Raw genomic sequence first — 15,658 nt, forward strand, 5'->3', positions numbered from 1 at the left:
TGTCTGCAGATTCTTTTTAATTTTCATTGACCGAGTTATTTCAATACTTTTAACTTTCCTTGTGAACCTTTGAAAAAAAATTCTCATCAGACACACACCGATATATTTAGATTGATAGCTGGCATTTGTTTCCTTAACTCTACACCAGCAATGAGTAGCTCTGTGATTCCTTGTGCTCTCAAAATGGGAACAGATGGAGAACACTTCCATTAGGCTGACACCTGCCCCTTTCGTCCCAAACTCTTTCATCATCTCACATTTAAACTGAATTTTTCTTCACTTTCCACTAAAGGTGGAGAAGAGCTTAGGAGTATCAGTTCGGTTCAAGAAACCGTTTTTGTGTTCAGAAGAGTATGCACTCCAGTATTCTGCAGAGTAACAAACGGAACACTCCCATCACCATTAAGAAATAGACCCAAACTTCAAGTCTAGATCAAAGAAAATGCTGTATTTTTGATGCCTGAAAAAAGCAAACTTAGCCACTTTTATTGGACTACCTCATTGGAAGCACCTCGGAATTTGTTCCCCAAAGCAAATGGAATGAAAATAATCTGTGCCATTAGCTATAATAGTCTTACTAATACAGCAAATGGTTTCATATCAATACATGATCTATGCTGTAAAATTATAACAAATTTCAATTAACAGCAGAGTTCTTTTTTAATAATGAAGTTGATGTTTCCCTGGGCCTGTTTTAACTCCCACTCATTAAGCAATGCATGTTTTTCTGGAACTAGACCTTGGGTTACATCTTCATTTGTTGAGTCTCACTGGACAGCTTGCCCAATATACTTGAATTTAGGGATATAAGAGATGACTCTCAAGAAGATATGAATAGAAAGCGGATGAGGCCAATTGAAGCCTCTCACCTGCTGCACATTCAGTAGGATCATGGCTCATAAGTTACTTAAACACCACTTTCCCACACTGATCCTGTATGTTTTGATTCCTTCATATCCTAAGATCTATTAATCTATCCACTGTTAGTGCCTCTACCTCCCACTTGGGCAGAGAATTTTGAAGGTTCCCCTCACAATGGGCGAGGACATTTCATACTTTAGCACTCAATTAAATTATAACCATATAACAATTACAGCACGGAAACAGGCCATCTCGGCCCTTCTAGTCCATGCCGAACGCTTACTCTCACCTAGTCCCACTGACCCGCACTCAGCCCGTAACCCTCCACTCCTTTCCTGTCCATATACCTATTCAATTTTGCTTTAAATGACAATACCAAACCTGCCTCTACTACTTGTACTGAAAGCTTGTTCCACACAGCTACCACTCTCTGAGTAAAGAAATTCCCCCTCATGTTACCCTTAAACTTTTGCCCCCTAAGTATCAACTCATGTACTCTTGATTGAATCTCCCCTACTCTCAATGGAAAACGCCTATCCACGTCAACTCTATCTATCCCCCTTGTAATTTTAAATACCTCTATCAAGTCCCCCTCAACCTTCTACGCTCCAAACAATAAAGACCTAACTTGTTCAGCCTTTCCCTGTAACTTAGGTGCTGAAACCCAGGTAACATTCTAGTAAATCTTCTCTGTACTCTCTCTTTTTTGTTGACATCTTTCCTATAATTCAGTGACCAGAACTGTACACAATACTCCAAATTTGGACTTACTAATGCCTTGTACAATTTTAACATTACATCCCAACTCCTATACTCAATGCTCTGATTTATAAAGGCCAATATACCAAAAGCTTTCTTCACCACCCTATCCACATGAGATTCCACCTTCAGGGAACTATGCACCATTATTCCTAGATCACTCTGTTCTACTGCATTTTTCAATGTCCTACCATTTACCATGTATGTCCTATTTGGATTATTCCTACCAAAATGTAGCACCTCACACTTATCAGCATTAAACTTCATCTGCCATCTTTTAGCCCACTCTTTTAACTGGCCTAAATCTCTCTGCAAGCTTTGAAAACCTACTTCATTATCCACAACGCCACCTACCTTAGTATCATCTGCATACTTACTAATCCAATTTACCACCCCATCATTCAGATCATCAATGCATATGACAAACAACATTGGACCCAGTACAGATCCCTGAGGCACACCACTAGTCACTGGCCTCCAACCTGACAAACAGTTATCCACCACTACACTCTGGCATCTCCCATCCAGCCACTGTTGAATCCATTTTACTACTTCAATATTAATACCCAATGATTGAACCTTCCTAGCTAACCTTACGTGCGGAACCTCATCAAAGGCCTTTGACAAGGAATAAGTGGAAATAAATGGAAAAGTAGAATATTGCACTGCTGATTATCTGACGTAAAATTAGAAACTTCTGGAAATATTCAGCAGGTCAAGCACCATCTCTGAGCTGATTCATCTGTTCCTGTGGCTTTTGATCCCAAGGGTATTATTTTTTTACTTTATTTTTGGCAAGAATTTCTTCTGATTTTCATATTGAAATGCTCCCAGCAAACAGCGCTGTGTAGAGGGAGCAATAATCAGAAAACCACAGCTCTGTGCAACACAATTTTCTATCTAGTTAATGAGATGATAGATAGAAGATGGGCAGCTTGGCATGTAATTCCCTGATCATTTCGCAATATGGGTTCTGGTGTCAAGGCCAGCATTGACTACCCATTAGCATTTTGAATAGAAGGGCAGGCTCGAGGGTTCTGGTGGCCTGCTGCTTCTCATGATTTCTTGTGTATCTGAGTTCTTCATGTTTGCTGAGAGTATTTAATCAGGAAATCAACGTTACTGTGTGCTGTTTCAGTCATTTTTTTGAATATTTATTGGACATAAGTGATACAAAGATTGGTTTATTGTATTCATAGCATAGGTACTCATTTGAACAGTTTTCTCTTGGTCGCTGCATATTTTGTCAGTCATTGCTTCTCCTTCCTGTTCCTGTTTTGTTTCTACGCTATTGGTTGGCTTTTTTGCCTCACCCTTTTTATCTTTTTTATGCTTTTTCCTTGCGATTGGATGAAGGCAATGATTGAGAAGTGAATAAAGAATTCAGATTTCAGACTTGCCTTCAAGAAGTGGATGTTTAGTTAAAAAGTAGCACTTTGCAAGGCATCCCTATGATGGTACTGTAGGAGGTCTGATATTTCTGGTTTGGGGGAGAAGCCATCATTAAAGAATGAAGGGGACTTGGCCAGGGATGCAGACTGAGATTAAAGAGCAGAAGGGGATTGAACAAACCAATAAAAGGTTGTGCAGCATAAGTAAAAAAGATGGACAAGGTAGACCAGGCATAATGGAAAGGCGTGATAGAGCAAATCTTTTTTATATGGGAGTGAGTACTATATGTGAGATCTGTAATACATGATTAACAAATTCTGAACGAGATTGCTCATTATAAATAGACATCTTCTTGCTGTGTAAAATATTATAATCGTGTCATAACTTGAGGCGACTAAATAATTATATATACTCTTTAGCTGCTAGATTTTTATCCTGAACAAGGCATGTATTCTGACAAAAGCAGGGCAATTATGTGCGATATATCAGTTGGAATCATGTTCATGGCAATTAGCAGGATGTACAAGAGCCCTGCACTGAGTTTGGAGCACTTGGAATTTAGCATTAAATGCATGTTTGAATGCTATGTAGCTCAATCAATGTGGCCCTTCTTCACAAATGATTCTTTTTAATTTGGACATCATTCTGATGAATCTGCACTTTTCCTGCAATGAGGTCAATGTAACAGCCATGAAGTCCAGTGCCCGGAAGTGGAGGTAGTATTACATACTGGCATCTAACTGAAACTTTGATTAATTAATGGGACTCCACTTCCTATGCATTTCAGTTCCTTCAAATGAAATACATCAGTTTGTTTTCTTTACTCAGCAATAATATTTTAATTATTCATTTGTTTGGATTCCTAGTGTCCCTGTTATAGGCAGTTCCTAATTTTCCACTTTTTCTAAGATAATTTGATCTATCCTCTTTTATATTTTAAAGTAGATAGCCTCACATTGGATTCCTCATATTGAATTCCATTTGCCACTATTTCAAGCATTCACTTTGTAAGTCAATAGCCTGCTTTAAGTTTTTCTGGTATAATTTGTATTCCCTTTTAAGTATGTTGTCAGTGATGAATTTGAGTTAAATATGCCCAGTCTTGAATATAGTTAGTTGGAAGGCCCAAGTATTAGCTTATTAAGATCTTTCACTCTTTTCTTATTTCCCATTTTCCCTGTTAAATATTTGTATTTCCACAATTTCTCAGTTTCCCTAACTTTTTAGGTAAACGGGGCGAAGTGAATGCATCAGTATATGTGAATGTATGTAAATTATCAGTAGAGTTCTGTTAGGACAAGTTAGGCAAGAGGTATAAGGTAATTTATAGTAACAGGGATAAGATGTTGATTCATAGTTGAGTAAGTAGTTTAAGTATTTGTTGCTCAGCTTGGAGAAATTAGATATCCCAGAGAATAAGCACTTTGTTTATTTTTTCAGACAGTAGGACATTTTCACTACTGTCTGAAAAAATGGATTATTTCTTAACAGTCAGCCTACCTGCAATTGCAGGTTTAATGGTAACTGGGAAGACATACCTTTTATTCCTGCTTTAAATTTCAATTTTTACTGCATTTGTAAAGCTTCACTCGTGCAGCACAGTTCCCTTGTTCCTGCATTCCTTTTTGTAATATTTGTTCAGAATGCAAGTAAACAGCAAATTTGTTTTTTATGTTTATTAATTCCATTGTCTCATTGTTGTGAAATAATTCAATGCTATAATGCACAAAGCCTTCCCTTTGTGTCTGAATGACAGCACACTTTTGAAGTTAGCAGAGAAACATCATAAACGTATGCATATTCATTATTGTAATTTATTTATGATTTAATTACTTTTTCTAAACTATTCTGTATTTTATGTTAACTGCTGTGGCTATTGGAGAAAGATGTAAATTGATTCACCATACTGTATTCTCTGTGATATTTATTATCACACATCTAATAGGGATTGTCCTCTGTCATCCTCGATAAGCAGTATTATATATTTGCCCTTTTCTAATTAGCAATTCCAGAAATAACTATTGATTGCACTTTTCTTTAGTACCAAGACTGAATTATTCAATGTAAACAGTATTTACTTATTTGAAGCCATTAAATAACCAAATTTATTACGTGTGCAATGCAAATGTAAATTATATGCAAGAAAAGAAAAACATTGATGACAACAAAAAGGTTTTTGCACTTTAAAATAAAGTAGAATGATCTAAGCCTATTACCTTACCAATTTTCTGTCATCTGGTAAAGAATATAAACAGCTGGATTTTAATGCACCACAGTTAAGTTTTTTGAGGGCCTGTTGCTCCATAATAATATTGTGTATGTTGTGTACAACAGAATCAGCCTCTGGGATTTGACAAATCCAACATTTTATCAGTAGCTGTAGGGCTGCTGAGCCATACTAGGCACTGCAAGTTTTAGACTTCATATGGTTGAAGATTTCATCCAGGCAACATTTTCAATGATTTTATAGTAGTGTTCTAGAAAGACAATCAATGGCATAGTTTGTAATGCTTAAGTGTGCGGTGATACTTTGGCTGACCACATTTAATTTTGGTTAATTTTGAGTCTTCATTTTGGTGAACATCCAGGTCACATGTACAATTTTATATTATCATCCCTGTATCTTCATTTTATGCTTGTGAACTAAAGCTCTACACCTTAAGCAGACTCTTGCAATGCTACCTCATTATGTCCTCCCACAACAGCAAGATCTTAAAGTAAATTTCACACCTAAGAGATGGCTGAAATTGCAGGAGATTAATATGAACCTCTGCACAAATTTTCAAGGAGAAAAACAGGGAGTCATAGGCTACTTGATGCATACCTGAAAACTACTTCCAATTTTGTCAAATTTATATCTGGTCTTATTAATAAACATAAAATCTAGTTCTCAAAGTACAGATAGAATTTCAGTGTAAAAAATATATTGTACAAGATTTGTACACGCTTAACTGAGAGATCTTTTCATTTATGTTTTCCCCTGCTTATGTGAATTTAACATGAGGTATTGTTAATGATTGCTGATAATGTTTTATCTGACAATGTTTGGTTGTCAGCACAAATGCAATTTTCACATTAGTAACATCACTTCACAATCAGAAATGGGCATTTTCTGGATTCCAAGAATCACAAATTGGAAATTCCTTTCTTTCGTTTCACAATTAAGACATTTCTATAAACAAAGTCGGGAACACTATTTTTGGGTCTTTGGCTCAAGCTAAGAGTTACAAACCAGTTTTCTATGTAAAATTGTTTTGATGTTACGTGAAGACTGGCCTCTAACCATACTGTGGGAAAGCAGATGAAATGTGATAGATTTGATCTATATCTGACTATGCAATTTGCTTTTTTTTTTGCTTTTCTTTTGAATATAAACTGATTGCTGTTAACAGGAATATACAATTGATGTGTTCTTTCGACAAAGATGGAAAGATGAAAGGCTTAAGTTTCAGGGTCCAATGAATATTCTTCGATTGAACAATTTGATGGCCAGTAAGATATGGACACCAGACACATTCTTTTATAATGGCAAGAAATCGGTGGCACATAATATGACCATGCCAAACAAGCTTCTCCGGATCCAAGATGATGGAACCCTTCTTTATACAATGAGGTAAAAGATTCAATATTATAGAAAGCAGTAACTAGCTCTGCAACTCAACTGTTTGGTAGCCATTGTCTTGTGTCCCTACCATGAAATTAATGTTAACATTGAAAACTAAATGTAAATAAGCAAAAAGCTTATACTATCTTGCCGTCCCTTCACAGTCACTGTGGAGCTAAATAAGGTGGTAAAATATAATTATGTGTTAATATTTGTTTGCTAAGACTTTTGTCATGCTAAAGGATGCTATAGGGATGGTAATTAACAGATCAATTGTCTTATGAATCAAACATTTGTATCCAAATTAAATTCATATCATATCCTAAATAATAACCAGGCAGGGAAGATTCATATTGCAGTTCTAAAATGACATTAATATGTACCCTTTTGTTCAATTTACCCTATTAAACTGTGATGGTGAAATTGCTCCAAACAAGTGCAATATTGATCTCTTACAACAGTGAAGCACATTTCCAGCCGAAGGTCACCAACCTTCTATCATATTGCATAAGATCAAAAAAAACTTCACTGAAACAGTTGGCTCGCACTTAAATGTGTTTGATGCCACAACAGAGACTGTGTGTCAATAGAAAGCAGACCTAGGATTTCTTACTAGGACCAACAAAGAAGTTAATTTACTCAAATGTGGGATTAGGAGGAGCATTCGAGATGATTATGAGAACTCCCTGTCCCTCCCCTTTGTTGACATTCACGACCCAACTACTAATATCACAAATCTGCCTGATTTGCCTTGACCACCGATTTCCCCCATCTGATCTGATTTCTGATTCCAGTCAGAGATGTGAGCCCTGCACTGACTTCAGTCTCAGTGATGCCAGCAATTGATTGATTGTGAACTCATCTGCAACGTAGTGAGAATGGAGTTTCAGAACAGTGTCAGCTTTGAACTGCAACGTCCAGTGCCAGAGAACATACTCTGCAACTTCAACAGTTGGATGCATTAAAATTTTTATCTCTGTTTGTTTCTTTTCTGTGTGTTACTTTATCACAAACTCTGACTTCAGAAGGCATTTTTGCCAGTACAGTTGGTGTTAATTGTGAATCAAATGAATATCATAAAATCATAGATTTGCATAACACAGAGAAGCTTAAGTCCCATCATGTTCAACTCATTAAAACAACCTATCCGATTAGTCCCACTCCTGATTTTTTAACCACATTGTAACTTTTTTATATTTTCAAGTGTTTATGCAAATATCTTATAAATTTTATTATGAAACCTGCTTCTAACACACCTTCTGTCTGAGTGCATTCTTGACCAAACATCATAATGCTGATTTTGTTGTCTCTGAGACTTTTATTATTTGCGTTAAATCTTTACTGGCCTTTCTGTCCTGGGAAACATTCTTAGTTATTCCGCTGAGACTCTTCAAACTTTAAACACCCCTTCCAAATAGAAACATAGAAAAACTACAGCGCAATGCTGTGCCGAACATGTACTTACTTTAGAAATTACCTAGGGTTACCCAATGCTCTCTATTTCTCTAAGCTCCATGTACCTATCCAGGAGTAAAAGGAGTAGAAGACCCTATTGTATCCGCCTCCACCACCGTCGCCAGCAGTGCATTCCACACACTCACCATCTCTGTGTAAAAAAACTTACCTCTTCCATCTTCTCTGTACCTACTTTCAAGCACCTTAAACCTGTGTCCTCTTGTGTTAGCCATTTCAGCCCTGGGAAAAAGCCTCTGACTATCCACATGATCAATGCCTCTCATCATCTTATACACCTCTATCAGGTCACTTCTCATCCTCTGTCGCTTCAAAGAGAAAAGGCCAAGTTCACTCAACCTATTCTCATAAGGCATGCTCCCCAATCCAGGCAACATCCTTGCAAATCTCCTCTGCACCCTTTCTCGTTTCCACATCCTTCCTGTAGTGAGGTGACCAGAACTGAGCACAGTTCTCCAAGTGGGGTCTGACCAGGGTCCTATATAGCTGTAACATTACCCCTCGGCTCCTAAACTCATATGCCTTCTTAACCACAGAGTCAATATGTGCAGCAGTTTTGAGTGTCCTATGGGCTCAGACTCCAAGATTCCTCTGATCCTCCACACTGCCAAGAGTCTACCATTAATGCTATATTCTGCCATCATATTTGACCTACCAAAGTGAACCACCTCACAGTTATCTGGGTTGAACTCCATCTGCCACTTCTGAGCACAATTTTGCATCCTATCAATGTCCCACTGTAACCTCTGACAGCCCTCCACACTATCCACAACACCCCTAACCTTTGAGTCATGAACAAATTTACTAACCATCCCTCCACTTCCTCAATCAGGTCATTTATTAAAAAAATCACAAATAGAAGGGGTCTTAGAACAGATCCCTGAGACACACCACTGATCACCGACCTCCATGCAGAATATGACCCATCTATAACTACTCTTTGCCTTCTGTAGCAATCCAATTCTGGATCCACAAAGGAAGGTCTCCTTGGATCCCATGCCTCCTTACTTTCTCAATAAGCCTTGCATGGTGTACCTTGTCAAATGCCTTGCTGAAATCCATATACACATCTACGGCTCTACCCTCATCAATGTGTTTAGTCACATCCTCAACAAATTCGATCAGGCTCATAAGGCATGACCTGACTTTGACAAAGCCATGCTGACTATTCCTAATCATATTATGCCTCTCCAAATGTTCATAAATCCTGCCTCTCACAATCTTTTCCATTAACTTATCAACCACTGAAGTTAGACTCCATGGTCTATAGTTTCCTGGGCTATCTCTACTCCCTTTCTTGAATATGGGAACAACATCTGCAACCCTCCAATCCTCTGGAACCTCCACCATTCGCACTGATGATGCAAAGATATTTACCAGAGGCTCAGCAATCTCCTCATTTGCTTCCCACTGTAGCCTGGGGTACATCTTGTCCAGTCTCGGAGACTTATCCAACTTGATGCTTTCCAAACGCTCCAGCACATCCTCTTTCTTAATGTCTATATGCTCAAGCTTTTCAATCTGCTGCAAGTCATCACTACAATCACCAAGATCCTTTTGTAGTGAATTCTGAAGTAAAGTATTCATTAAGTACCTCAGCTATCTCCCCCGATTCCATACACACTTTTCCACTGTCACACTAGATTGGTCCTATTCTCTCACATCTTCTCCTCTTGCTCTTCACATTTTGAGTACCAAAACCCTTTTTGGAATGTAGGCATCAAATTATAAATAAAAAGGAATTTAAATGGTATTTGAAGTAGCAGATGTGTGCATTTAAATTTCAGTGGTGATGATGTGACTTACAGGTTAATGATCTTCTCTATAATTCAAACAAGTTAATTTTAGATATAAAATAGATCAATTTGAAGACCATATTCAACTATGCCCTTATAAATGATAAAATAACGTGCAGAAAATCACTTCTTACTTCCCTTTGACAATGTGGATTTAGTTTGTGTAATCCTGAAGATTTATAATTGATGCAATGTGATTCTGAAAAAATGCTGGTGACAAAACATAATTTGTACCAGTAGCTGTTTCTTAAATGGTCAATTACTATATGTTCTCACAGGCTTACTGTCCAAGCAGAGTGCCCAATGCATCTAGAGGATTTTCCAATGGATGCACATGCTTGCCCCTTGAAATTTGGAAGCTGTAAGTATTGAGATTAGTAAACAATCTACTTTTCTTGATTTAAAAACTTCTATATACCTGTTACATTTATTGCATTCCATGAATGCCATCTGCCATAAGATTGCCATCTGCAATCTTGGCAGACAAAAGGGGGAATGTCAAAGCCAGTTAGTCAATGGTGCTTGACAGTGGCTTGGGAGAAGCGCAGCAAGTCTTCCCTCGGTGGCTACAGCAGTACTCACCAGGTGGAAGGCAGGGAGTTGTAGCAAAGGTGACACTCTGGCGACTCTCCATCACGACTGCACTAGTCACGATCTGGTTTCTGGTGTAGTGACCGTGGACAGCATCCTTCAAAGTTACCAATCAGAGTATTATACTTCTAGAGACATTGCTTGATATTACCAACAGGAATGTTTATCAATTTGAACTAAGTTAATATTTTTGTTATAATGGTTTGCAAAGTGGCATGTGACTACTCCAAGTATTACAATGTAATTCTCAGCACTTTACATTTGTACTAATTTAAACATATAATCAGAATTTCCATACATCTCACAAATTCAGGGTTCATGTCATATTGTATTCTTAGTATAAGACTCACTTTTAGATCCCTATGGTTGTCGGTGATAATGTCCAGTATAGTTACAGTGCTCCACTTGCAAGTTATTTTGATCTTTGATGCCATAAATACTAGTTGAATCAAGATGCTATAAATCTGAAGTAAAAGACAGAAGTTAATTCAAATACTCAACAGATGAGGCAGCACCAGAGACAGAAGTAATTGTCTCTGGTTGATAACCTTTCATCTGGACTTGAAAAAGTTAGAAATCAATATTGTTTTAATTTCCATGGAAGGGAGAGAGGTGAAGGGAGCAAAACCAATGCCTTTATTGGAGTGGATACCACATTGCAGTGTCAGTGCTGGCTGAGAAAGATGGTGAAGTTGATCTGTTTGAAGGAGGTGAAAATAGATGGAAATAAAAGAGGATGCAGAGAAAGGTAAAAGTGTTGACTCTGTGACATGCATTGCTGTAATCTTAAATAAAAGAGAAGTATAGAAATACCTAGCAAGTTAGCCAGCATCTGTAGATAGTGATTAATATTGATAACCTTTCATTTGAACTATTAATAGTTAAATGCTATTTTGTTAAAAGAAAGAGTCTAGCCCCTATTCAATTGATTCCTAAAATGTAATTACGCCTTAGAAACTATTAAATGATTTGGATGAAAAATGTAGGTGGTCTGACAAGAAGGTAGCAGACAACACAAAATTAATGGAATTGTGCATTGTGAGGAAAATTGTCAAAGAATATAGCAGGAACTATATGTGGAATATTTAGGCAGATAAATGGCAGATGCAGTTTAATTCAGACAATTATGAGGTGTCATGTTTTGGGAAGTCAAATGTGAGTGGAAAGTATACAGTCAGTGGCAGGACTTGGAGTATTAAGGTATAAAGGCATTTTGGAGCGCAAGGCTGTAGTTCCCTGCAAATTGCAACACAAATGGATAGGGTGGCAAATTTGATAAATTAAGTTGCAGCTGTACAGATGATCAACGACCCCCCGCCCCTCCACTCCCCAACACATTACAGCAATTTGGGCAATAGAATGCACCAATTGCTAACCAAAAACATAAGATACAGAATAAATGTCACTATGTTTCATGTTGTCTACATAGTAGGACATGACACTAAATGACAGTAGTAAAATTGTAACAATAAACTAAATGGTAGCAATAAACAGTTGATACATTTGAGGCTTTGTAAACCACCTCCCCCCCCCCCTCATTGCTTACACACAGAGATACTTTGACATTTTCTGTTTGTTTGTTTATCTCTTTAAAACTCTCCCTTTCTCTCTCACATTATCCTCGTCTGCATTTGCGTTGTCTGACCACTTGGGTTGAATACTGATAGAGGTGGATTACATATTCAGAGGCTACAGAAATTTTGGGGAGATTTGGAATTTTGTATTTTTCCCCAGTGTTCTGCTCTTTGTGAATCCAGACCTTTCTGGCCTGACATTCAACTGATTGAAATGCTTGGCTTCCATATGGTTAAGGAGCATTCTAGCTGCAAGTAAGTTGGTTGTTACTATGGTGGGTGTGGTGTCCTCTTGTGGGTGTCCCAATCAGGAACCCAGAGATGTATGAAAAACACCTGATAGTGTACTGTCAAGCAGTTAATAAAGCTCTTCCTTCACTCCAAATTGCCCTTCACCTCCTGGATTTCCTGAGCTTTCCTAAACTCATCCAGGCAAGGTGAAATGGGTAAAGTAGGTTAAATATGAGGCTGGCATCACAACTATATTTAGGACCTAAAATTCAGCTAAGTAAGTTTTTGATATGCCCCTGCCTATGAAAGGTCAGCTATATGGAAGTTCCTCAGAAAAGCCTAATGTAACAGCCCTTCCAAATGTTTCAACCACGTTTCATCTTCACTTGCCAAATCTAAAAAGATGACAGTGTAGGACACAGAAAAAGGAAGATTTTCCTACTTTTTTGTTAAAAAGGGCTCCTCACTTCTGTTGGTTGATTCAATAATCAGCAATTATGTGTTTTTAGGATCTGACTTTACTGCATTTGGGAAGGCAGGAAATTTACTTGATGGCAGGTATTTCCACAGTCTTTCTGGCATGCTGTTATAAGCATGCCAGAAAGACACTTATGCAAAAATAGCAAGTTCTTTTTCTCTCTAAATTTGCAGATTGGTTTTCAAGATGCCCTAAGAGCTTATGTGGCTTTTCCATCAGGTTAATCTTGGAGAATGAGGAGCAAGGGCCAGAAGAAGACCAGATGTATGGTTTCCTCTAGCTTTTTTCTTTCTTTCAGTTATAGAGATACAGCAAAGAAGCAGGCCATTTAGCTCAGCCCATCCATGCCTTACTCCCTCCCCCTACCCGACTCCACCAATTCGACCACTGCCTACTCACTAGGTCAATGTACAGTGGTTAATTACCTTCCAAACACACATGCTTGATGCGTTCCTCACCTAAACTCCAGAAACAAAGTTGTAACCTTTTCTGTCCTCCAACCCGTTTTTGATTGAGGATTTTGTAGAACCTTCTATTCATGCTTTACTTGCACAAAGAACATATTTTTTCAACGTCATTGGCCCTGTGCCTATTAGGTACATTCTCTGTCCTTAATTTGTCCCGTTGCTCTGCCAATCACGTGTTTATTCTAGTTGATTTTGGATAGGGGTTGAGTAGATGAGAAGAAGGGGCTTCACATTGCTAAATTCTATGGCTTTATATTGCTTGTGACAAGTCTCTCTACTCTTTAAACTGGAACTTACTATGTAAGCTCAATGTTATTAACAGTTGATGAACCTTTTCTTCAATGTCTAGCAGAACTTTGTGATGAATTTTATGGAGAACAGAATTATTTGAGATCTACACTTCATGTATTAAAACAGAATCTGCTGGGAATACTCACCAGGTCAGGCAGCATCAGTGGAGAGAAAAATAGAGTCACCAGTTCAGATTGATTACCTTTCATTTGATGAAGGATCTTCAACTTAAAATGTTATCCGTTTCTCTTTCCACTGATGCTGCTTAAGCTACTCAGTGTTTTCAGCATTCCTCTTGCTATTTTACATTCCCAGCATCTGTCTTTTTTTGATTTTGAATTGTACAGATCTGTGCATTTAGCCTTTTGCAGTCAAGCTTGTATAAAATCATGGAGCAGTTGATGGCTTTAGGTTGCAATGGAAATTTAATGTGACTGAAATTGTAACCACAGTTTGAAGCACAAGATCAACCTGAATTTGATCATTTGTTGAAAGCATTGCAGCGCCCAAACTGTAGGCTATTACACTCAGAGGTAAATTATCGTGTTAGCATCAAAAATACGCGTGACAGCTAGGTTTTGAGTAGTTCAATCTTACCCACTCCCTCGCATCAGGGAGCTGGATGCATTTCCTCCTTTATAACCACATGTTTCTTGGTGTTAGCTTTAGCAAGTTGTTACGTACCCTGTTACTGGGTCACTTACCAGCAAAGATAGAGAGGTCCGTTGAAGTATGATGGTACTATTTTTAAAAGTCTTTATTTATAAAGGGGCACAAAAATAAGATTAATACAAACATTCAGATAATATACGTCGTCAATACTCAATCTAAAAGCGCGGGTATAATAATAATCATCAATAAGAAATAGCTCTATCATTTGTCTAGGGGATACTGTATTGTCCGATGGAAAAATAAAGTCAATGTCATTCAAGAGGCTCATTCAAGAGGCAGCTCTTTGGGTTTTAGAGAGATGGTTTTAAACTTGCCCGAGTCTGTTATGAGGCCAATCCGTTGATTCGGGGGAGTTGGTTCCCCGTAGTTAGTTCACAGTCGTTTTCCGTGGTACCTGCCACCAACTCCCAGGCAAGGGAACTGAACGCATGTGGCTTCCTTCAAATGGCTTCCCGCTATTACGGGACAGCTAGCGTTTCTTCTGGTGCATCTGAGGGGACTGTTCCTACAGCCCCTCTTTTATCCTGACTTGCAGGGTTGTAGATGTCAATCAGGTTGGAGGATGATGCAATCTCTCCCCGTCACCCAGCCCACTTTGCCCTGAAGGCTGTCACGTAGCATAGGATCGCAATCCACAAATGTGTCTCCAAGAGACAATGGATATGTCTCGTGACTTTACATCGCCGGGGAACGAGGCATTTTGCACGTTTCTCTCTCATTTCCTGGGTCCCCGACCCAACCCAATAGTGCTCTTGCAATTCTCACAAAGGAGGGGGCTGCGGGCATAACAAAGTAGACATGCTTGTCTTGAATAAGAGAGAGAAAAAAATAAGAGGGAGGTTGTGGCAGAGATGGTTAACAAAAGAATCTAATAGACTGTTGGAGCTAATGGGCCAATCAGTTCCTTAGAAGTTGTAGCTAGCGCCAGCAGAATGCACATCAGAATCAGAATCTGGTTTATTATCACTGTTTTATATGATCTGAAGTTTGCGACACCAGTACAATGCAAAAACATAAAATTACCATGAATTACCCAGATGGTGAGATCCTTAATGATGCATGCTGCCTTCTTGAAGCACCACCTCTTGAAGGTATTCTCGATGGTGGAGAGTGTTATGAATCTGACTGAGTTTACAACCCTCTGCAGCTTCTAGTGATCCTGTACGAGGCTGTGATGCAACCAATTGGAATGCTCTCCACTGTACATTTATAGAAATTTATAAGAGTTTTTGGTAATATACCAGTGAAGTAGAGCCCACTTTGTGATTGCATCAATATGTTGCGCCCAGGATAGATCCTCTGCGATGTTGATTTTCAGTAACGAAGCTGCTCACTCTTTTCATCACTGGTCTATTAATGAGAGTTGGATGGTATTCTCCTGACTTCTCAGTGCCTTGGTCCTGTTGACGATGAGTGTGAGGTTATTATAATATCAATCAACCAACAGATCTCACCCCTGTTGCCATCTG

General features: G+C 38.4%; 1 protein-coding gene across 5 annotated transcripts in view; it reads left to right on the forward strand.

Annotated features, from left to right (window-relative positions):
* gabra2a (gamma-aminobutyric acid type A receptor subunit alpha2a) overlaps positions 1–15,658 on the forward strand; it is a 174,601-nt gene that overhangs the window by 110,211 nt on the left and 48,732 nt on the right. For all 5 annotated transcript variants that reach the window (XM_073064724.1, XM_073064721.1, XM_073064722.1 and 2 more), the window contains exons 5-6: positions 6,405–6,625; positions 10,164–10,246. In XM_073064724.1, the coding sequence (XP_072920825.1) occupies positions 6,405–6,625; positions 10,164–10,246 (304 nt within the window). The remainder of the gene's footprint in view (positions 1–6,404; positions 6,626–10,163; positions 10,247–15,658) is intronic.

The sequence above is a fragment of the Hemitrygon akajei genome, chromosome 13, assembly GCF_048418815.1.
Source record: "Hemitrygon akajei chromosome 13, sHemAka1.3, whole genome shotgun sequence".
NCBI classification, from domain to species: domain Eukaryota; kingdom Metazoa; phylum Chordata; class Chondrichthyes; order Myliobatiformes; family Dasyatidae; genus Hemitrygon; species Hemitrygon akajei.